The sequence below is a fragment of the Prinia subflava genome, chromosome 3, assembly GCF_021018805.1.
Source record: "Prinia subflava isolate CZ2003 ecotype Zambia chromosome 3, Cam_Psub_1.2, whole genome shotgun sequence".
NCBI classification, from domain to species: Eukaryota; Metazoa; Chordata; class Aves; order Passeriformes; family Cisticolidae; genus Prinia; species Prinia subflava.
The window spans coordinates 106,981,240-107,003,976 of NC_086249.1; the positions used below are offsets into that span (position 1 = coordinate 106,981,240).

The 22,737-nt window shown below is 49.1% G+C and overlaps 1 protein-coding gene across 2 annotated transcripts; it reads right to left on the reverse strand.

The window, feature by feature from the left end:
* Positions 1-371: 371 nt before the first annotated feature.
* IFNAR1 (interferon alpha and beta receptor subunit 1) lies at positions 372-19,101 on the reverse strand. 2 transcript variants are annotated; one of them, XM_063393303.1, is made up of 11 exons: positions 18,692-19,097; positions 13,980-14,100; positions 11,420-11,604; positions 9,965-10,122; positions 8,463-8,610; positions 7,258-7,372; positions 5,976-6,175; positions 5,548-5,702; positions 4,601-4,754; positions 3,076-3,230; positions 372-2,009 (listed from the first exon to the last, which is right to left on the reverse strand). In XM_063393303.1, exons 1-11 carry the CDS (start codon positions 19,023-19,025, stop codon positions 1,782-1,784), a joined length of 1,953 nt encoding a protein of 650 aa, XP_063249373.1. In that variant the 5' UTR covers positions 19,026-19,097; the 3' UTR covers positions 372-1,781. The 2 variants fall into 2 exon arrangements, with proteins under 2 accessions (XP_063249373.1, XP_063249372.1); XM_063393302.1 differs by lacking the exon at positions 372-2,009 and having other exon boundaries at positions 2,759-3,230; positions 18,692-19,101.
* Between the last annotated feature and the right edge of the window lie 3,636 nt (positions 19,102-22,737).

Genomic DNA, 22,737 nt, shown 5'->3' on the forward strand with positions numbered 1-22,737 from the left:
CGATAATAATAATAATAATAATAATAATAATAATAATAATAATAATAATAATAATAATAATAATATCCATTCATTAGCATCCATTTGGTTCTGTATTCCAGAGGAAAATGGGGATTGCCTGTGAGTTATCCTGCCTCTTTCAGGAACATTCACTGAGTGCTTTGCTTAAAATCTGGCAGTGAAATCCTTCTCATGAATTAACTTTTGTCCAAATCATGCCAGTAATTCAATTTCTATACAATTTAGATGGGATATTCCATTATATCCTTCACATTGGGTTTTTCAGGAAGGACAGCTCCTCATGGGAATTTCCCAAGTATCCACAGGACAGCTTCCATGTCACCACACAAAAATCACACAGAACCAAGGGATAAGAAGCAAATGTGCAAAATTTATTATGTTCTTCAAAGAACACAGGGACAGGAAATTTATAAAATTAGGTAATATCTTCAAAATTAAAAAAACAGTATATATAAACACCAAGAGTTCCTAGTTAGAACAAAAAAACAGCAGCCCACGGGATGCTCAAACCCAGCTGAGTCCAGAGCAGTTTCTCCATAAAAAAATAAAGTACTTAAAAAAAAAAATACTCCGGAAGACAGTGGAGTCAGCATGGAAAACACAGAATATAGCAACTGAAATGTTGCTGCAGCACATCCTGATCATTTGTCTAAAGAAAAGTCTGTTGGCAAAACAGGACTAAGCTGGGAAAGCTCTGAGTGCCAAGCTCAGCCCCCTGCTAAAGGCAATTCCTGCATCCCACTGCTAATTCCAGAATGAGCTGGGAGAGACCCTAAAGCTCATCCCAAGCCAGCCCTGCCACGGCAGGGACACCTCCCACTGCCCCAGGCTGCTCCAGCCACAGGCTCCAACCTGGCCTGGACAGGGAGTGAGGCACATCCCTGGGAGCATCCCGGCCACATCCATGAGGAATCTGTGAGGAATCCCCTGAGGAATCCATGAGGAATCCCATGAGGAATCCCTTGAGGAATCCCCTGAGGAATCCCCTGAGGAATCCATGAGGAATCCCATGAGGAATCCCTAAAGAATCCCTGAGGAATCCCTGAGGAATCCCAACCTCCTCCCTGCTGCTCCTCGTGCTCCCTTGGCACCTTTAGCTCTGGACCTGCCGAGCCAGGCCCTGCACAGGGGCTGGCAGAGAAAGTGAAGATTCCACGGGATTGTCTCCAGCACGGATTTCCTTTGGCTGTGTAAACGCTGCGGGAGTGACTCCACACAGAGCAGCAGCCCTGCTGGAGCAGGGAGCCTTTGCTCAGCTTCAAGTAGAGAAGGGCCCAAGGCTGCTCCTGGTGCAGAGGGGCAGCCCTGGGCAGGGTGGGGACACCAGGGACACTCCCAGCCAGGGCTGAGGAGCTCCCCCAGCAAGGGCAGCTCTGGCAGCCCAAATCCAGCCATCCCAGAGGTCACAGTGTCCCCCTCAGGGTCCCCAAAGTCACAGCGTCCCCCTCAGGGTCCCAGAGGTCACAGCGTCCCCCTCAGGGTCCCCGAGGTCACAGCATCCCTCTGAGGGTCCCCAAAGTCACAGCGTCCCCCTCAGGGTCCCCAAGGTCACAGTGTCCCTCTCAGGGTCCCCAAAGTCACAGCGTCCCCCTCAGGGTCCCAGAGGTCACAGTGTCCCCCTCAGGGTCCCCAAGGTCACAGTGTCCTCCTCAGGGTCCCAGAGGTCACAGGGTCCCCCTCAGGCTGGGACTTCCATCACACAGAGGTTTGCAGTGTGTGTGAAGTTGACAATCCCATAAATTAATTTTGTTTTCCCAAAGTTACAGGAGTTCCTTTTCCAGTGTTTCCTTGGATCCTTTGCTCCCAGAAGAGTTGTTGTCGTTGGAATAATTCCCAGAGTCTCGACTGCTGTGTGTGGAATGTTTGTAGTCTGTAAAGTCAATCTCATTTCCCTCTTCTGTGATCATGGATTCAATCACACAGCAATTTTCCACTGGCTCCTCTGCAGCTGACAGGTAAGGACTGCTGAAGGGCTGTGCTCCAAAGCCCTGAGGACAGAAGCAGAAAGAGGAAGAGATGAACATTCCTAAATAATAATTACATACTGATTTAAATAATTAAATACCAATTCTGCTTAACACCACAGTCACACAAATGAGATTTATCAGATTCTTAGCTGTGAAGGTGCTGAGGCCCTGGCACAGGGTGCCCAGAGCAGCTGTGGCTGCCCCTGCATCCCTGGCAGTGCCCAAGGCCAGGCTGGACACTGGGGCTGGAGCAGCCTGGGACAGTGGGAGGTGTCCCTGCCATGGCAGGGGTGGCACTGGGTGGGCTGGGAGGTCCCTGCAACCCAAACCAGTTCCATGCTCATGTTGAGCAGCATTGTGTGCCTTTCTACCCCTCACACATCAATTGTTTCCCTAAATTCACCAACTCAGAATTAGGATGAAGTTTAATTCACACAATCCCAGGATCCCTGGGGCTGGCAAAGCCCTCCCAGCCCAGGCAGTGCCAGCTGTGCCCCAGGCCCACCTTGTCCCCAGCCCAGAGCACTCAGGGCCACCTCCAGGTGACACCTGCAGGGATGGGCACTCCAAAGCTCCCTGGGCAGCCCCTGCCAAGGCCTGAGCTCCCTTTCCATGGGCAAATTCCTGCTGCTGCCCAAGCTGAGCCTCCCCTGGCCCAGCCTGAGGCCGTTCCCTCTCCTCCTGTCCCTGTTCCCAGCTCCCACTCCCAGCTGCATTCACAGAATCCAGCACTAAAGGGCGACTCCAATATTTTATCTCAGCCCTTTCCCTGCTCTCAGTTGTCAATCACCACAGAACTGCAACATTTCATGGATTAGAGCCTGAGGAGGCCACAAGAATGAACAGAACATGCAGGTACAGAGGTTTCCAGACACACTGGAGCGCTGCCCTTCCCATCCCAGAACAGGATCCCTGCCCAGCACCACCCGTGCCAAGCTGGAGACTGGACAAAGGTCTGGAGGCCACTGATAAAACCTCTGAAATGAGCCCTGGCTGACCCATAACAGGTAAACATCTTTTTTTCCATGATATTAAAGTTCATTCTCCTAAAAAGAAGCTGTGTAATGATTGAAGAGTCAGAGCTCACCTCGATGTTCAGGGGGGGCTGGCAGGAGGGGAAGAACACGTATTTGATTTTGCTGTAGGCTTGGTAGAGCAAAAATAGGAGAGGGGCGGCCACCAGCAGGACAACCAGCAGGGCACCCAAGAAAATACCAAAAATGATCACTGGTAAATTGGTACCTGAAATTGGGAATAAAAACCATTCAGAAAAGGTATTCAGAACAGCAGAAATCAAAGCACAGCTCCAAATGTGCTGCAGAATTTATCAAGTAATTCAACATTTCCACATCACCCAGCCATGGGCACGACGGAAAACTGATGCTGTGCCAGTGTCTGAGATAATTTTGCTTAAAGAATATTCTCCAATACAAGAACACAGGATCACCAGGGTGGGAAGAGACCTCCAAGGTGATCCAGGCCCACCATCACCCCAGCACCACCAGCTGGAGGAGAAGCTCCAGGGAGAGCTCAGAGCCCCTGCCAGGGCCTGAAGGGGCTCCAGGAGAGCTGCAGAGGGACTGGGGACAAGGGCTGCAGGGACAGGAGCCAGGGAATGGCTCCCAGTGCCAGAGGGCAGGGCTGGATGGGCTCTTGGGAATCAGGAATTGTTCCCTGGCAGGGTGGGCAGGCCCTGGCACAGGGTGCCCAGAGCAGCTGTGGCTGCCCCTGCATCCCTGGCAGTGCCCAAGGCCAGGCTGGACCCTGGGGCTGGAGCAGCCTGGGACAGTGGGAGGTGTCCCTGCCATGGCAGGGATGGGAATGAAAGGATCTTCAAGGTCCTTCCCACCCAAAGCATTCCATGATTCCATGATTATCTCAACAAACTGAAAGGAGTTTGGTGATACTAAAATTATCGGGCACCAGCAGCCGCTTTCCAAGTAATCCAAAGGACATCATCAGGTCTTATTTTATGATCAAAGTAAGGAAGATTTTCATCTGGGGTATAAAAACATGGGAAAGACAGGGCATGGTCTGTCTTGAAGGCATTGCTTGGATTTAAAGAGATTCACTGAAATAGCAGGATAGGGGGAAGAGTAGTACCTGGAAAAACAGATTTAAATATTTATCTTATTCAGGTAAAAAGAAGCATTTGCTTCTTTCTAGGCTTGATAAGACACAGCAGTAAGGACCACAATATAAAAGAATAATAAATGAATCCTTAATGTGAGCCAGGCATTGCTGTTATGACATTTTCTTAGCTTTAAGGCAGTTTAAAGAGTCGGAAATGTTCATCGTGTTAATAAAATTTTATGTGGCCAAATATCTTCACCATGACCTGTTCTTCTGAATGGGTGCAGTCCCCCCACTCTCCCTTTACACCAAGATTTCAGCCCTGACAAATCTGATTTATCTCCTCACTCTCCAGCACAAGAGATTCATTCCCAGAAGGACTAGGACAGTTTCAGGGATAAAATTCCCCCGAAAGCACGGAATTTAGTGATTCCTTGCTCCCTGCCCAGCCCGGTGCTCCCAGCGCTGCCAGGAGCTGTGAGCTCCCTGCCAGGGGAACACTGCCAGCTCCAGAGGGGAGGGATGCCAGCTGTGCCCACCTGCAGGGGTGTGGATGCACTCCTGCTGGCTGTAGGCACTGCTCTTGTTGTAGGGCTCGGAGAAGGCCTGGACCTGCACACAGTACAGGCTGGAGGGGGACACGGCAGGCACGGCGGCGATGGTCTGCTTCACCTCCTTCTGCTGCACCTCCTCCTGGGAACAGCAGGGAAGGGAAAAGGAGGGATCAGAACACACAGACAGCACAGGAATCCCCGGCAGGTGAGAACTGCAGATGCAGAAGTGATTCTGTGGAATGTCAGACGCTGCTGCAAGCCCAGAACCAGCAGGGCTGGAGAGACTCCCCAGCTCATCCAGTCCCAGCAGCACCACCCCACATCCCGGTGCCTCTGGAGCACTTCCAGGAACTCCACCACTCCCTGGGCACCCAGATTCAACAAAATAAATAAACCACCCCCTCAGCTCCCAAGCAAAACTCAGCAAACCCTTCCTGGGCAAGAACCAAGTGCTTCCCCCACTCTGAAATGTCACAATTTCCTTCCTGTTGCAGTTTGCTTCCTTCTCTTCTGCCCCCCTTTTACCAATTACTGTGAAACATTTTACTCTCAGAAGTATTTAAAGAACATGGAAAAAGCCTTTATAATGTGAGCTAAAAGCATGCAGGACTTCAGTGTTGGATGAACTTTTTCCATCACACTGCACACAGCCACATCCATGGAAATTGAGATTTTAACCCATCACTGAGAGATAAAAATCACAGTGATCAGATTTCTAAAAGAGTTACATAAAAATCTCAACCACTGGGTGATAAAAGTCACAGTGACCAAGTTTTTGATAGAATCTTTCAGAAAAAAAAACCAAATAATTGAGTTTTTTTGAGACTGATACACCACAAATGCACCTCTTTTGGAAAGGAGCTCCTCAGGGAGAGCTGACACTCAGGATTTAAGTCAGAATCAATTTTATATTGTATTTAATTACTTCACACCTGATTATCTGAGGAATTCTTCCAGTACAGGATCCTGTAGGACAAATCATAATTGTCCCTCATGACTTCAGCCTCAGGTCCTCCTGGAGGAGAAATAATGACGTGGAGCACGGTGTCACTGAGGTCCAGCTTTACACCAGGAGGGCCAATCCCATCTGGAAACAACAAAACAAAGAATTAAAATCCAACTGAGAAAACACAACTAGAAATATTGCACTGAATACTGTCAGCGGAATCAGTGATAGTTCTTAAGAACCACACAGTTAGAATATAATTTCACAGTTCTATTCAGAACGTCAACCCTGAGAAACATTTCAGTTATTCTCACTGCATTCCTGTGAAATCCCCTCTCCATCCCCTGCCAGCTCCCAAAGGCGTTTGGCACGAGTTTGCTGAGCAACAACCACTGCAGGAAGGGATTTCCTTACTCGTTTCGAGAGGATCCACCTCGACCTCCCTGGACAGGCAGGATTTGTTGTGTGCCCCCCTGGCCTGCACTCGCAGGTAGTAGAAGCCCATGTTGGTGATGATGGAGGAGAAGCTGCAGCAGGTGCTGGTGACATTCTCACAGCCGGGGACACTGTGCCACTTGTCCGAGTAGTCTTCGTTGAGCTTCTTCTGGAAGCCACTGCAAGACAGAACCAAAGGGCTGTGATGGCAGCTCCCTGAGCTCCTCCAGAAAATCATCTTTGTTCCTGCTGCAGGCGGCTCAGCCTCGGGCAAAACGGCCTCTACTGATTAAAAAAAATAAATTTAAAAATCAGCATTTTTATATGAGACCTTTCTGAGTGGAACAACGACGATGAAAGGGCCAGGGAATACAAATGAGGGCTCTGACCAAGCCCCAGCAGAGAAAATGAAATGTGGGGCAGGCAGGTTCTGAAAATCCAAATGAAAAGTTCTCACGTAGCTCTGTGCTGTCCACTCTTTTCCTGTCATGCCAAAAGAATTCCCAGGGAATGCCAGGGGGATCCCTCCTCTTCAGTCAGGTGTTGGCCACAATGTTTATGCCACAGCTGGAGATTGAGATACAGGTTTACAGCATTGCTTCTTAATGTGATTTTTTGGATGTGATTCAATGGGTTTTTATGGGATATGATGGGCATTTATGGCATTTTGTGGCTTTGATTTTTGATGCAATATGGGTTTTATCTGATTTTCTTTATGAGATACAGTGTTTTGCCTGTGATATGATGGGGTTTGATGTGATACAAGGGTTATTTCACCTGACATGAGAGGGTTTATATGACTTGATGGCTTTTTTATGTGACATAACATTTTTTAATGTGATACATTTATTTATGTGATACAATGTGTTTTTGATGTGACACTTCGGGTTTCTCCCCTATTTGAGCCTGCCCAGAAGAAATCCAAGCTGCTGACAGCTGAAACCTCCAAACCTCCTGTATTTCTGCTCACTTTTACTCATCTAAGCTCTTCACATTCCAAAAGCCACTAAGCAATTCCAGTTTCCCAGCTTTGAAAGTGTCCCCCAGCATTTAGGAGTCCCTTCCATCAGGGGTTGAACAGCCCAGAGCAGCCCAGCTCCCTGAACCTCCAGGCTCGGGTGTTACAGGGAATTCTTTCCACACCACTGAGCCACCCACGTTCCCAGTCACACACGAAAATATTTCATGTGAACTGCCAGGAAACATTGCAGGAGACAATAAATGGGATTTCAAACAGCAGGGACAGGGGTGCTGCACTCACTAGAGGTACTGCACGTTGTAGTTCACCTCCTGGTGCTCCTGGCTGCTCCAGAGCAGCTGGAATTTCATGTTCAAAGCCAGGACGCTCACGTTGGTTGCACACAGGGGGTCCTGCACTGCTCGGGGGGAAAAGGAAAGCCAAAGTCACCAAAAACACTTCATGTCATGGCCAGGCCATGGGCATTTCCCATGGTGATCATGAGAACATAAAGATTGCTCATTGTAAACATTGCAAGTCACAGGCTGTGAAATGTAAAGCATCTTATCCAGCCTTTGATTCAAAAATCTGCTAAAAATTAACTCAGACACAAATTAAAGTACACAAATATCGAGAGGAGTGGAAATAAACTGGTTTGGGAATAACAGGAGGAAAAATGTATAAAATACACATCTGTATTTATTGTACATTTTTGATTTTTCATAGTTTATTAAAATATGAATGTGACAATTATTTTCATATTTTATTTAAAAATTAAAACTTGCATGTATCAGTTATTGTAATATTTTATGAAGATACACAAATATAATTTTAATATTTTTAGAATGCATGTATTCTTTTATTCTTTTAAAAGACACAGATGTGTATTAATTAATCTATTTTGTCTATAAAGTAATTTTCATTTACCAACAATTACTTACATTTTGATGTACCATCAACTGATCATGATGTACTACCCCTGTCCAATCTAATATTTGACTCTCTACAGTTATTTTTTCCTAAAATAAACCTCTAAAAGCAACTGCACAGCACAGAAAATAATTTAATTTTACATCACAAGGTGGCAAACTGCCCCCTCAAAGCCTTTCTTCAGTGGCTGTAACAATCAATTCACCAAAGATTATATAAAACCAGCATTTTTTTAGGTTTAGCCCAACTTTCTGTGCATTCCTTGAGTGCCAAGTATCCCAGAGGCTTTGTGGTTTTGTCTTCAGTCACTGATTCAAAAATAGAGCTCTCCAAAACACACAAAGAAGTTTTTGTTCCAAATTCATGTCAGAATTTGCCTCATGGCAAAAACCTTTCTGTCCTATTAAAGCTCTACCCTTGACATACTTTATGTCGATTGAGAAGGGTAAATGTCTATAATATATATATTTTTTACCCCGAGACGAGGAGGAATTTGGCCCTTTTGCCTGTTTCTGTTGCTCCAGAACAAGTGAGTGTTTAATTTCAGCCCCATTTGCAGCTGAGCTGTTTCCTGGTACCTTTCTGGGTGGTCCTCACACAGCTGGTGGGGCTGAACAAGCCCCACTTCGCCTCCAGGGGCAGATATGCCTGAACCTTGAAGCAGTAGGTGCTGTCTGGGGCAAGATCATCAATGCTGTCAACAGGGAAAATGGTTTTACTCTGCAGCTGCAAGAAACAAACACAAAGAGCCTGTGAGGGCACTGTGCCTCCCCAGGAACACTTTAAAATGATCATTTTGCAGGGTTTCGGCCTGTCTGTATAACACCTCACCTAAAAAGGTAAAATAAAGTGGGGCAGTGTTTGAGCTGGAGAAATCCTAAAGGGAAGTTTCCAGTTTAGCCAGTGACTGACAGGCAGGAACACTTTGGGCTCCTTTGCCAAGGAAGTGGGGAGGGATTTGGCCTGCCCAGGAACTCACCCCAGGATATTCCAAAACAAGCAGGACATTCCCACCCCTCATCACCCAAACACTCCTCTCTCCTCTGCCCCCTCACTGCCTTTGGTTTCCCAGGCTGGGCGGTGACTGACCATGCACAGCTTCTACTTATGGGCCTGTTGCTCCTTTGATGTGCAATCCCAAAATCCCAGAGGTGGGAGGAGCCCTTTGGGACCACCCAGCCCCACCAGCATCCCCCAAACCCTGTCCCCAGGGGCCACCTCCAGACTCCTCCTGAGCACTCCCACAGACAGTGACTGCAAACCTCCCTGGGCAGCTCAGCCCAAGGCCTGACCACTCTGCCAGGGAAATTTCCTTTCCAATCTCCAGGCTGAGCCTCCCCTGGTGCAATTTGAGGCCATTTCCTCTCCTCCTGTCCCTGCCCCTCCTGTCAGGGACTTGTGCAGGGCCACAAGGTCCCCCCTGAGCCTCCTTTTCTCCAGCCTCAGCCCCTTCCCAGCTCCCTCAGGAATTCTCCAGCCCCTTCCCAGCTCCCTCAGGAATTCTCCAGCCCCTTCCCAGCTCCCTCAGGAATTCTCCAGCCCCTTCCCAGCTCCCTCAGGAATTCTCCAGCCCCTTCCCAGCTCCCTCAGGAATTCTCCAGCCCCTTCCCAGCTCCCTGCCCTGCCCTGGACACGCCCCAGCCCCTCGAGGTCCTTTCTGAAGTGATGGCTTTGACCTGGTCTCCCAAAAGAACACAGAGTGCCCTTCAACCCCTGCCCTAGTTTAGAGGACACCCAGTTTCGATGACACCCATTTCCCTAAAAGAGATAAACCAGGAAGAGTTTCTCCCCTGCTCCTCACAGGAGAGCTCTGGGTGCTCTGCAGGACACACACTGCTGCCTTGGAAACCAGTTCACAATGACACCTCAAAAAATCCCTGAATCAGGGTAATCCCAATTAAACAATCCTATAGTAAACACAAAATCATCCCACCAAGAAAAAACCACCTCCCCCAACCTTCAAACCACACAGGAGCAGTGACACAGTGACAGAATCAAACAATTCCACTTCAGAGCACAAATTGAAGTCCATCTCTGACAGTTCTGGTAAGATAAAATTAGAAAAAAGAAGTGCTCATACCTGAGCATGTGACGAATTTTCCCAGAAGACCAGGTTATATTTAAAACTTAGATCATCGATCCACATTTTCTTCCTCTGGTTTGCCTCTGGAGGAGAAACCTTAACTTTTACAACTCCATCTGTGGACTGCAATGCCAGTCCTGGTGGACCAATCTGAGCTGCAAACATGGAAAGAAAAGAGAAGTTAACCATGTCCACTTTGAAAAAATACACCCCAAAAGCAGTTTGCAATAATAAACCTAACATAGCTGCCTATGGTATCCTATTTTTAATTCTTTTGAATGATCACCTGCAGGACTTTAAGTTCTCACAACTCAGGCAGTTTCTGAAAGCTATTTAACCTAACAACCAAGTACCATCACCTGGTTCTAAAAGCACTTAAAATGAAGTGTTACCAGCAAATGTTTTCCAAAAAAACCCAGTTTAAATTATTCTAAAACCTGCAAGGCAAGAGGCTTAGCTGAGTCAAATAAATCCAGCATCAAAGGGCAGCTTCAGTACCACACTGGAACTGTTGAAAAGCCACAAAATTCCTGAAAAGGGGTTCGTGGAGCAACCTGGTCAATGGAGGTTCTCCCTGCCCATGGCAGGGGGTGTAATGGGATGGGCTTTAAGGTCCCTCCCAATCCAGACCAGTTTGGGATTCCATAAAAATCTACTGTCAAAAAGGATTTTTCCAAGAAATAATCTGGGAAGACACAGAGTGACAGGAAATTCAGTCAGGAAACCAGCACCACTTGGAGTAGTTTTCCCTTTCCAGAAAAGATGGAATTGCAACATTCCATGACCTGCAGGTGCCTGGTGTTATGCTCCTGTTGGGAAACCCACCCTGTCCTGCTGTTACCAGCAGTGGAAACCACACGTGGTTTTTCCACAATCCCTAATTCCAGACTGCCTTGGGATTAAATCTCATCCCATTCCACCCCTGCCATGGCAGGGACACCTCCCACTGTCCCAGGCTGCTCCAGCCCCAGTGTCCAGCCTGGCCTTGGGCACTGCCAGGGATGCAGGGGCAGCCACAGCTGCTCTGGGCACCCTGTGCCAGGGCCTGCCCACCCTGCCAGGGAACAATTCCTGATTCCCAAGAGCCCATCCAGCCCTGCCCTCTGGCACTGGGAGCCATTCCCTGGCTCCTGTCCCTGCAGCCCTTGTCCCCAGTCCCTCTGCAGCTCTCCTGGAGCCCCTTCAGGCCCTGGCAGGGGCTCTGAGCTCTCCCTGGAGCTTCTCCTCTCCAGGTGAGCTCCCCCAGCTCTCCCAGCCTGGCTCCAGAGGGGCTCCAGCCCTGGAGCAGCCCCGTGGCCCCTCTGGGCTCTCTGCAGCAGCTCCAGGTGCTGCTGCTGTTGGATCCCAGGGCTGGAGGCTCTGCTGTGCCTCTCACCTGAGCAGGGCAGGGGAGCAGAACCCTCCCCGAGCTAATAAAGGCACAGAGTGTCCCCACAAGCCCCGAGCTCGTACCGAGGTGTTCGGGCACCATCTCCAGGACGGGGGACCATGGGGACAGCAGCGGCCCTGCCCGGGCCCTCAGCCGCACGTAGTGGGCGTCGTAGTACTCGGAGATGGCCGGGGAGAAGTCACAGCCCCTGCCAGCCACAGCCTGGCACCCCGGCAGCGCCCGCCAGCCCGCGTCCTCCAGCGTCGGCCTGCGGACAGAGAACAGCCCGGGGTCAGCAACGGCCTGGGGTCAGCAACACCAGGGATCAGCAACAGCCAGGGATCAACACCCAGGATCAGCAACAGCCAGGGATCAGCAACAGCCCGGGATCAGCAACAGCCTGGGGTCAGCAACACCAGGGATCAGCAACAGCCCGGGGTCAGCAACAGCCAGGGATCAACAGCCCGGGGTCAGCAACGGCCTGGAGTCAGCAACACCAGGGATCAGCAACAGCCAGGGATCAGCAACAGCCCGGGATCAGCAACAGCCAGGGATCAGCAACAGCCAGGGATCAACAACAGCCAGGGATCAGCAACAGCCAGGGATCAACAACAGCCAGGGATCAGCACCCTGGGATCAGCAACAGCCAGGGATCAACAACAGCCAGGGATCAACAACAGCCAGGGATCAATACCAGGGATCAGCAACAGCCAGGGATCAGCAACAGCCAGGGATCAATACCAGAGATCAGCAACAGCCAGGGATCAGCAACAGCCAGGGATCAACAACAGCCAGGGATCAACAACAGCCAGGGATCAACAGCCCGGGGTCAGCAACGGCCCGGGATCAGCAACAGCCAGGGATCAGCAACAGCCAGGGATCAGCAACAGCCAGGGATCAGCAACAGCCAGGGATCAGCAACAGCCAGGGATCAGCAACAGCCAGGGATCAGCAACAGCCAAGGATCAACAACAGCCAGGGATCAGCAACAGCCAGGGATCAACAACAGCCAGGGATCAGCACCCTGGGGTCAGCAACACCCTGGGGTCAGCAACACCCTGGGGTCAGCAACACCCAGGATCAGCAACAGCCCGGGAACAATGCCCTGGGATCAGCAACAGCCCGGGCTCAGCAACAGCCCAGGATCCACACCCTGGGATCAGCAACAGCCTGGGATCAACACCCTGGGGTCAGCAACAGCCTGGGGTCAGCAACAGCCTGGGGTCAGCAACAGCCTGCGATCAACACCCTGGGATCAACACCCTGGAATAAACAACACCCGCAGGATAAACAACACCCCTGGAAAAAAAACACCCCCAGGAGAAACAACACCCGCGGATAAACAACACCCCCAGGATAAACAACACCTGCAAGATAAACGACACCCCTGGATAAAAAATACTCCCAGGATAAACAACACCCCTGGAAAAAAAAAAACACCAGGAGAAACAACACCCCAGGATAAACAACACCCCCAGGACAAACAACACCCCCGGATAAAAAATACTCCCAGGATAAACAACACCCCCGGATAAACAATACTCCCAGGATAAACAGTCCCGGGATAAATTCAACCCACAGGTAAAGCCCTGAAATGATTCTTCTTTTCTTCTTAACTTTAATAAGCATCACCCCTTTTCATGCTGCTTTATCACCAGTGCAATCAGTGTCATCTCCTTATAAATCACACTACAACTGCCAGAACACAGAATTACCTCCTCAGGATTATTGTATTTCCTAGTCTGGCAAAGATTTTATAGTTCACTGGAAGAAATTTTCAAGTCTTGACAGAAGTGGCTAAAGGAGTATAAAACCAGCAGAACTCCACTAATTATAACAGGAGCCAGGAATGCAAATGAAGGGGAAATAAAAACACAGAAGTGGAGTTCAGCAGTAATCAGGTTTTCAGCACCTCTTTTTTAATCCACACACATCCACACCTCAGTAAAGAAAGAGATTTACGGAGACATTTAAAATGTCCCAGTCAAAAAAGAGGAGGCACAGGCTTGAAGCAGTAATGGTTTATCCTCAACTCCTACATTGTCTTTCAGACAAGTTTGATATTTTTAAAAACAAATCTATTTTCAAAGCTGCTGTTCTCATCTACATATTGGAAAAGAAGAACTATTTTTTTTTAAATCCAAAATCCCAGAATGGTTTGGGTTGGGAGGGGCCTCCAAGCCCATCCCATTCCAGCCCTGCCATGGCAGGGAACCTTCCACACTCCCAGACTGCTCAGAATTTCAGTAATTTCACCTCAGAAATGATTTTCAGTATTTACTTGTCAGGGAAGAACCACAAAATGCCTGTGCTAATGTGTGCACAAGGATCGGGATATGGAACAACAGAAGGAAACCAAGCAAATATTTAAGAACAAATCTTAAATTGTTTCATCTGGGCATTAAACTTGCAGCTGAGGGTTAAAGAACACTGAGAAATTAATTAAAAGTTATACTGAGAATCCTCAGATCCTCTGTGTGTGGCCACAATGAGAGAAACCAGACAAAGCAGAGAACAAATAAATCTGAATTCCATTTCTAAGTGTGCCAATGAATCTTGTGCAAAAGCCCTCCTGGTGATGCAGCGTTCGCAGCGAGCTCTGTGTGATAAACACAGGGTAAAAATGGGATTTTTGTCACTCACCACTGGAACTCTGCTGAGAAGGTCACGTTGGGGTCCCCCCCGCTGTAATCCCAGCTCAGAGTGAAGTTGGTGTTCACCACCTGCACCTGCACATTCTCGGGGCTCTGCAGGCTGCTCTGGCCTGGGACAAACAACCAAGGAGATGAAAATTAAAATTAAATAGAATAGAATTAAATAAAATAGAATAAAATAAAATAAAGTCAAATAAAGTCAAATAAAGTCAAATAAAGTCAAATAAAATAAAATAAAATAAAATAAAATAAAATAAAGTCAAATAAAATATAAAATAATAAAATAACAATAACAATAAAATAACAATAAAATAAAATATTACAATAAAATAAAATATTACAATAAAAGGAAAAGAAAATATTAAGATTAAATTAAAATTAAATATTAGGATAAAGTCTTACAATAAAAAGTAAATAAAATATTAGGATAAAATTAAAATATTAAAATAAAAAATAAATATTAAAATAAAATAAGGTCTTACAAAAAAAGCAAATAAAATACTAAGATAAAACTAAAATAAAATATTAAAATAAAATAAGATCTTACAACAAAAAGCAAATAAAATACTAAGATAAAATTAAAATAAATATTAAAATAAAATAAGGTCTTACAAAAAAAGCAAATAAAATACTAAGATAAAACTAAAATAAAATATTAAAATAAAATAAAGTATTACAATAAAAACAAATAAAATATTAAGATAAAATTCAAGTAAAATATTAAAATAAATTTTTTAAAGTACAATAAAAATTAAAATAGAATAACATTAATTAGATAAAAATTAAAGTAGAATAAAAATAAAATAAATAAAAATTCAAAAGCAAAAAACAGATATAAAATTAAAATAGAAAATAATTTATTTCAAAATGCAGAAAATAAAAATACAATAAAAATTAAAATAAAACATTAAATGTAATTAAAATTTAAAATAAAATACAAATTTAAAAAATTAAATAAAAATAAATAAAAATTAAAACAAAACAAAACAAAACAAAACAAAACAAAACAAAATAAAATAAAATAAAATAAAATAAAATAAAATACACCTCTTGACCTTGACTTTTTTATCTGTTTCTATTTTATCTGAAGTAATTTATTAATTACTTCCCACGGTTACAATTTCTAGGCCATATCTGGAACCCCTGAAATTGCTGTTTGAGATCAGTCTGATATTTGAATGTATGAAGAGGAAACCAGAACCAATAAATCCCATTTCAGCTGGGCAGTCTCTGGACAATAATGGCTTATCCTGAACCTAACTTTGGGGGAGGCTCCTCACTGCAAATACAATTTATTTTTCTACACAATTCCCCTTTCTATAAAGGGAAGGGGTGGAAAAGCAGAGTGACTGAATCCTGCAAAATCCTTCTGGAGAATTAAGAGGGATCCACAGGCTGCAGATTTGGGAAATAACTCCTGGAAGCACAAAAACATGAAAGCCAAATAATTCAATAAAACCTTGTGGCTCCCACTTCAGAATTTATTCCCACAAGGCAGGAATTTGTTGTTCTTCTGACAAAGACAAACCCAGAGAATGCCAAAGGACATTTGCTCGGAAAATGAGAAAACAAAGGAAAAACCAGATTTTTTTCCCCAGATATTTATCCAAAAGATGGCCACAATTCAGCCAAAAACCTTGTGACAACAAGGGCCCCACCGACTCCAACTGATAAAAACACAACTGCATTTCAGTTATGATGGTATTTCTGTTTGCCTTGGGTAGAAATTCAAATATTTAGTGTATCTTTGCTATCTTTTCAAATCCTTGATTAACACAGAGCACGAGGATTTCCAACACTGCTTGTTAGACCTCAGCAGGCCAGAAGGGAAAAAGGAGGTGTGGGAGCAGGAGAAAATCCTCTGCAGATCCACGTTCCCAGCAGCATTTCCTGCCCACATCCAAGGGTGGAACCCCGGGCTCTGGGAATTCCAGACTCTCTGTGCTCACAGGCTCTGACCCCCAGGCAAACTCTGCATTTCACCTGGGCCTGGAGAAGGCTCCAAAATTGAGGGACAGCACTGGGACTGTGGGGGTGCAGTTTGGATAGAAGGGTGTGAGATCACAGCGTGCAAAACTCAGAGTTTAAGGGGTTAGAACACAGCAATGGATAGAAAGCAAGGTGGAGGATTTAGGGCAGAGGCCAGTCCTGCTTTTCCACCTTCTCCTTCACGGCTCTGGGTGGTGTTTGGTAATTGGGTAGAAAAGTCCTCATTGTGGGCCAGGGGTGGTTGGGTATTGGGTTAAAAGTAAAAATAATTGAGGTGTCATTTCTTAATTGGACAGTTTGTCCTTAAAAGGCCTTGCAGAGAGAGATGGGGCTCCATTTTCAGTTTGTTGACAGAAGTGCTGCAGCACTCAGGGTCTGTGAGACTGTAACAGAGATAAAGATTGATGAACATCTGAGTCCGAACAGGAAATGGTCGCTGGAGCATTGAATCCCAGCTCTGGCAGAAAAAGAAAATAAAAAGCAACTGACACCCAGTCCCTTTTTTAAGCCAGGCCACTGTTTTGTACAGCTGGGGAAATTATCTTCAAGACAACCCACAACCAAGAGAAAGTTGAATGGCAGCAGCAATTCTTTAAGTTTTCCTTTTAAGCCAAATTTCCAGCTTCCTGAAGGCATTTTATATTGTTCTCTTTTGCATTCCTTCCAAACGGTTCAACTTGCTTGAAGCAGTGTAAAAAAGTCACAATAAACTGGCTGAGATTCATTACTGGAAGTTAAATTTATATCAGACGTGACCTAATTTTTTCCTACTGTATTCGTACTGCTGTGTCCTGATATTTTTGGGATTTTCTAAAAACACCCAACAAAACAGTGCTGTGTAATTTGTTTTATTTTCTGCAGGCCTGATATTTTAGCCCTCCTCTCTTTGCCCTGCATGTTTTCCTGTTCAGTATCACTGCACTTGTTTCCTGCAGTATTGATCCAGTTTCTCAGGATGCTTCTGGATCCTCCACCCCATAGACAGGAATATGTGAACCAGCCATCCACCCTTTTATGTACTTCCCTATTTCCACAGAGTTTTGTGCTTGCTTCCCTAAATTAATTTCACAAATCATTAATTTCTCAATGAACAGCTACACAGGAAGGAAGGAGCAAACTCAGTGATGTTTAATCAGCGGGGACATTTTGTGATTTAGGTAGTAACTTGATATGCAAAGAAAACCCTAAAAATCAAGACTTCTTCCTGGCTTAGTTTATTCATGATTAAAGGCCAGATATTTAAAACTAATTCCTGTTTGTTCACTTGAGCACGATGACACTTTGGTTCTGAGAAACCATTATAAGGGACTAGGCTTCTGTGGGAAGAAGAGATTAAACACCAGAAATGCTTTTAGCACATCTGCCTCTTTCCCCTGTAAAATTCCAGTAAACTAAAAGAACTCAAACTGTTCTAATACAGAAAAGTCACTGCTTCGTTCATGAGATGTTCAGCACTACTGTCAGTAAATGATGGCTGAAAACCGTAATGGTTATGTAACAAAATCTACTCAACAACAGAAGAAGGCAAAAACTGGCAACACAGCAAAGCCCAGGGTCAGGGGAAGTCCCAGGAAGAACACATGATGCTGGATGCTTACGACAGCCCTGGCTGCAGAAACCAATGGAAAATTTCAGTCTGCATTTCAGAGGAAGAAGGAAGAGGAGGCCCCTTACATGTGACACCAGGAAAGGCTCTGGAGAACCCGGGAGAGCTCAGAGCCACAGCTTCACCCTGGAGCAGCTGGGCTTGGCCCGGGGGAAGGGGAGACGTCACTGCAGCAGAGCTATCACTCCGAATTCCAGAGTTAGATTCACCCACAGGTCTGGATCTCAGAGCCCATCCACGTTGCTCCAAGCCCCAATGTCCTGGGCACTGCCAGGGATGCAGGGGCAGCCACAGCTGCTCTGGGCACCCTGTGCCAGGGCCTGCCCACCCTGCCAGGGAACAATTCCTGATTCCCAAAAGCCCATCCAGCCCTGCCCTCTGGCAGTCTAAAACCACTGGCACTCTCTGCCTGTACTCACAGTCTGTCTGCCCTCCTTTGTAATGCTTCGCAATACTTCCTCTTTGAGCAACAGCTTTTGGGCAATAGTTGTTTTTTGCTGTGTAAGGACAACAGACAAGGCACAAGCTCCTGCCCTGTGACCCAAACCCCCCATCCTGCCATTCTAGCTCTCATTTCCTCCTTTATCCTTTAGGCTCCGCCAGACTGTGACTTCCAAGCCAAACAACGGGAATCCAAAGCTGTTTCTCCCACGCCGCAACTGCAGCCGCTGCAATTCCCCGGGAACAGCCGGGACTGTCCACAGGGGCACGGGAACGGGACACAGGGAATGGCTCCCAGTGCCAGAGGGCAGGGCTGGATGGGCTCTTGGGAATCAGGAATTGTTCCCTGGCAGGGTGGGCAGGCCCTGGCACAGGGTGCCCAGAGCAGCTGTGGCTGCCCCTGCATCCCTGGCAGTGCCCAAGGCCAGGCTGGACACTGGGGCTGGAGCAGCCTGGGACAGTGGGAGGTGTCCCTGCCGTGGCAGGGGTGGGCTATGAGGTCCCTTCCAACCCAGGAACTGATTCCATGAAAACCCTGGAAACAGACAGATCCTCACGGCACCGTTATCCCGCCCCGCATCCCCGCAGAGCTGCGGACCCGCTCCCCGCTCTGCCCCGCTCGGCGCCCCGCACCAGCCCCGCTCCCTGAGGGCTCCGGGACCCACCTGCACACGGCAGCGGGGCCGCGACCACGAGCACGGACAGCACGGCTGCCAGCCAGCGCCCGCCCGGCGCCCACAGCCACGGCCGCTCCGCCGTCCGTCCGCCCCTCCGCCGCTCCGTCCGTGCATCCCGCGGCTCCTCCGTCCATCCATCCCCGGGCTCCTCCGTCCATCCCTCCCCGGGCTCCTCCGTCCATCCATCCCCGGGCTCCTCCGTCCATCCATCCCCGGGCTCCTCCGTCCATCCATCCCCGGGCTCCTCCGTCCATCCCTCCCCGGGCTCCTCCGTCCATCCCTCCCCGGGCTCCGCCGCCGCTCCAGCCCCGGGCTCCGCCATCCAGGGCAGCGTTGCCGGAAGCTCCGGCGGCGGCGCCTGCGCGGGAGCGGCCCGGGCGCTGTCAGGGCGGTCGGGGCTGTGTGAGGGCGGTCGGGGCTGTGTGAGGGCGGTGTGAGGGCTGTGAGGGGCAGGCTGAGGGGCTGTGTCAGGGCTGTGTCTGGGGCTGTGCCAAGGCGCTGAGGGCGGTGTCGGGACCCGCCTGCCCCTCCCGGAGTTCCATGTGCCGCCCCAAGCACTGGGAGGTGTCACAAAATCAGCGTGGATGGCCGGCCATGAACCGCCCCTGGCACAAACCCAGGGTGAGGGCTGGAGCCCCTCTGGAGCCAGGCTGGGAGAGCTGGGGGGGCTCCCCTGGAGAGGAGAAGCTCCAGGGAGAGCTCAGAGCCCCTGCCAGGGCCTGAAGGGGCTCCAGGAGAGCTGCAGAGGGACTGGGGACAAGGGCTGCAGGGACAGGAGCCAGGGAATGGCTCCCAGTGCCAGAGGGCAGGGCTGGATGGGCTCTTGGGAATCAGGAATTGTTCCCTGGCAGGGTGGGCAGGCCCTGGCACAGGGTGCCCAGAGCAGCTGTGGCTGCCCCTGCATCCCTGGCAGTGCCCAAGGCCAGGCTGGACACTGGGGCTGGAGCAGCCTGGGACAGTGGGAGGTGTCCCTGCCATGGCAGGGGTGGAATGGGATGGGATTTGAGGTCCCTTCCAACCCAAAGCATTCCATGATTCTGGGCTTGTCTGGGGAAGGAGAAATCTCCCTTTAGCTGCAGTTTTTCCATTTCTCAAATTTTTGATTGAATGCTGCAGTGATCATTAAATGCAGTGTGAATGTTGCGGTCCCTGAGTTGGGGCTTGGGCTCAGTCCCTTTTGCCAGCCACAAGTTTTGATCACAAGATTCACGAGCTCCTCTTCTCTTTTTTTGTTTCATATTTTCCATGTGCCTGCCCAGCTGCAGGCTTGGGGAGGTCCAGTCAGGTGTTCACCTTTCACTTCCCACGCCCTCACACACAACCCCTCTGTGGGCAGACCAGTGTTTCCAGAGAGGAGGATCTGAAACTCTGGTGGGCAAAGTGCTGTGCCCTCGACATCCTGGCTGTTATTAACGGGACAGGTTTTGCTTCTTAGGCAGAACACAGACTTTTGGGTGAAAATGTTCCTGGCTGCTGCTGCCTCTTGTGCCATGGGGTGCTGCACCTCTGAGCACCTCTGCTGATCTCAGGGTCCCAGAATCCCGGAATCCCAGGATGGGTCAGGCTGGGAGGGACCACCGTGGGTCACTGGTGCCACCTCCCTGCTCCAGCAGGGCCATCCCAGAGCTCAGGGCACAGGGCTGTGTCAGAGGGCTCTGGAATGTCCCCAGGGAGGAGAGCCCAGCCCCTCTCTGCTCCCTGCCCAGGGCAGAAGCTGCGCCCCTGTGCAGGGGAATTGCTGGGCTCAGCCCTGCCCGTGGCTCTGGGGCCATTGCTGGGCCTGGAGCAGAGCCTGGGGCTGCTCTGCCCTCCCTGCACACAGGGACAGACACAGGGACAGACACAGGGACAGACAGGGACAGACAAACACAGGGACAGGGACAGACAGAAAGACAGGGACAGACAGGGACAGAATGACAGGGACACACGAGGGCAGACAGGGACACACAGTGACACACAGGGACAGAGAGACAGGGACAGATAGGGTCAGAGAAGGACACCCAGGAACACCCAGGGACCCCCAGGGCTGAGGCCCCTCTCCCTGGGGCTCCTCTCCAGGCTGAGCAGCCGCAGCTCCCTCAGCCCCTCCTGGGCACGGAGATGCTCCAGCCCCCGGGGTTGCTGGGGCTGCAGGAGATCAGCCCCTGGCTACAGCAGCGTGAGGGCATTGCTGAGTGTGTGAGGGCATTGCTGTGTGTGTGAGGGCATTGCTGTGTGTGTGAGGGCATTGCTGTGTGTGTGAGGGCATTGCTGTGTGTGTGAGGGGCATTGCTGTGTGAGGGCATTGCTGTGTGTGTGAGGGCATTGCTGTGTGTGTGAGGGCATTGCTGTGTGTGAGGGCATTGCTGTGTGTGAGGGCATTGCTGTGTGTGTGAGGGCATTGCTGTGTGTGTGAGGGCATTGCTGTGTGTGTGAGGGCATTGCTGTGTGTGTGAGGGCATTGCTGTGTGTGTGAGGGCATTGCTGTGTGTGTGAGGGCATTGCTGTGTGTGTGAGGGCATTGCTGTGTGAGGGCATTGCTGTGTGTGTGAGGGCATTGCTGTGTGTGTGAGGGCATTGCTGTGTGTGTGAGGGCATTGCTGTGTGTGTGAGGGCATTGCTGTGTGTGAGGGCATTGCTGTGTGTGTGAGGGCATTGCTGAGTGTGTGAGGGCATTGCTGTGTGTGTGAGGGCATTGCTGTGTGTGTGAGGGCATTGCTGTGTGTGTGAGGGCATTGCTGTGTGAGGGCATTGCTGTGTGTGTGAGGGCATTGCTGTGTGAGGGCATTGCTGTGTGTGTGAGGGCATTGCTGTGTGTGTGAGGGCAGTGCTGTGTGTGTGAGGGCATTGCTGTGTGTGTGAGGGCATTGCTGTGTGTGTGAGGGCATTCCTGTGTGAGGGCATTGCTGTGTGTGTGAGGGCAGTGCTGTGTGTGTGAGGGCATTGCTGTGTGTGTGAGGGCAGTGCTGTGTGTGTGAGGGCATTGCTGAGCGCTGCAGGGCGTTGCTGAGCCCGAGGCAGACTCATCCTGTGAGCAGTGCTCACCTCCTGCCCCAGCAGGAGATAAGGAAAGGCGTTTATGGCGAGTTCTTTGTGTAACCACACCTCCGGGTAACCCTTCTGCCAGGTAAGAATCGAAACTGCTGCACCAGTCTAGCTAGAAACATTTTATCACCTGCTAAATATTTACAGTTTATCTCCGGCTGAGTTTGAATACCATTTCCTCACTGATGTTGCAGGAGAAGGAAACAGAAGCTGGCGTTGCCCAGCTGGTGAGGAGAGCGGCGCTATCTGCAGAGACAGGCAGGCGGGGCAGGACCGTGTGTCCCTGTGGCCATTGATATCTGTCCCAAAGCACTCCTGTGATGAGGAAGCGGGGCCATTTGGGCTCTGCTGCATTTATTTCTGTTGGCTGACAGACAAAGGATACGTGGTTTGGTGGCCTCTTCTCATGTCAGCTCTGGAACACGATGAAAGGGGCAAATACAGCATTTCATCTTGTGTGAAAAGTGTAGGAACAGCGGTCCAGGAAGGAAGGACCTCAGGGAGCCCGAGGAGGGATCAGATCCATCTACCCCTTCCCAAGGGATTTTTAAAAATACCTCCCTTCTCAGGCAATATCACCTGCATTTTTGTTGCTGTTTCATCATTAGAAAATTTTCCTGGTCTCTGTTTTGTTGCAGTCTCGTACCTGCTTTCACCTCCCTCACGGACACAGGGCACAGGTGATTCATTCCCTGCCTTCAGAGGCCTTTCCCATTTTTAAACTCTGTCATTGCTCTGCCATCAGATTTCTTTCCCCAGACCACAGAACATCACCTTCATTACAGACTCTGCTCCTTGTGCTCCCCCTGGCTCTCGCCAGCCCTGCTCACAGCTCTCCACAGGGCCCAGCAGTGCTGAAGGGCAGGAGGGATCTTTTGGGTCAGGCCTTGGGATGAGCTGCCCAGGGAGTCCCTGGCCCTGGGAGTGTCCCCAAGGTGTCCCCGAGGTGTCTGGATGTGGCCCTTGGGGACAGGGTTTGGGGTGATGCTGGTGCTGGCGCTGGGTGATCC

What these genes read in the sequence shown, in the direction of transcription:
- IFNAR1 (XM_063393302.1), bottom strand. Translation starts at nt 19,025, where the DNA reads ATGGCGGAGCCCGGGGCTGGAGCGGCGGCGGAGCCCGGGGAGGGATGG. An exon ending in GATGGTGCCCGAACACCTCG is followed by an intron (nt 10,123 to 11,419) that starts GTACGAGCTCGG and finishes CCATGTTTGCAG; the next exon opens with CTCAGATTGGTCCACCAGGA. An exon ending in TACAACGTGCAGTACCTCTA is followed by an intron (nt 6,176 to 7,257) that starts GTGAGTGCAGCA and finishes TCTGTCTTGCAG; the next exon opens with TGGCTTCCAGAAGAAGCTCA.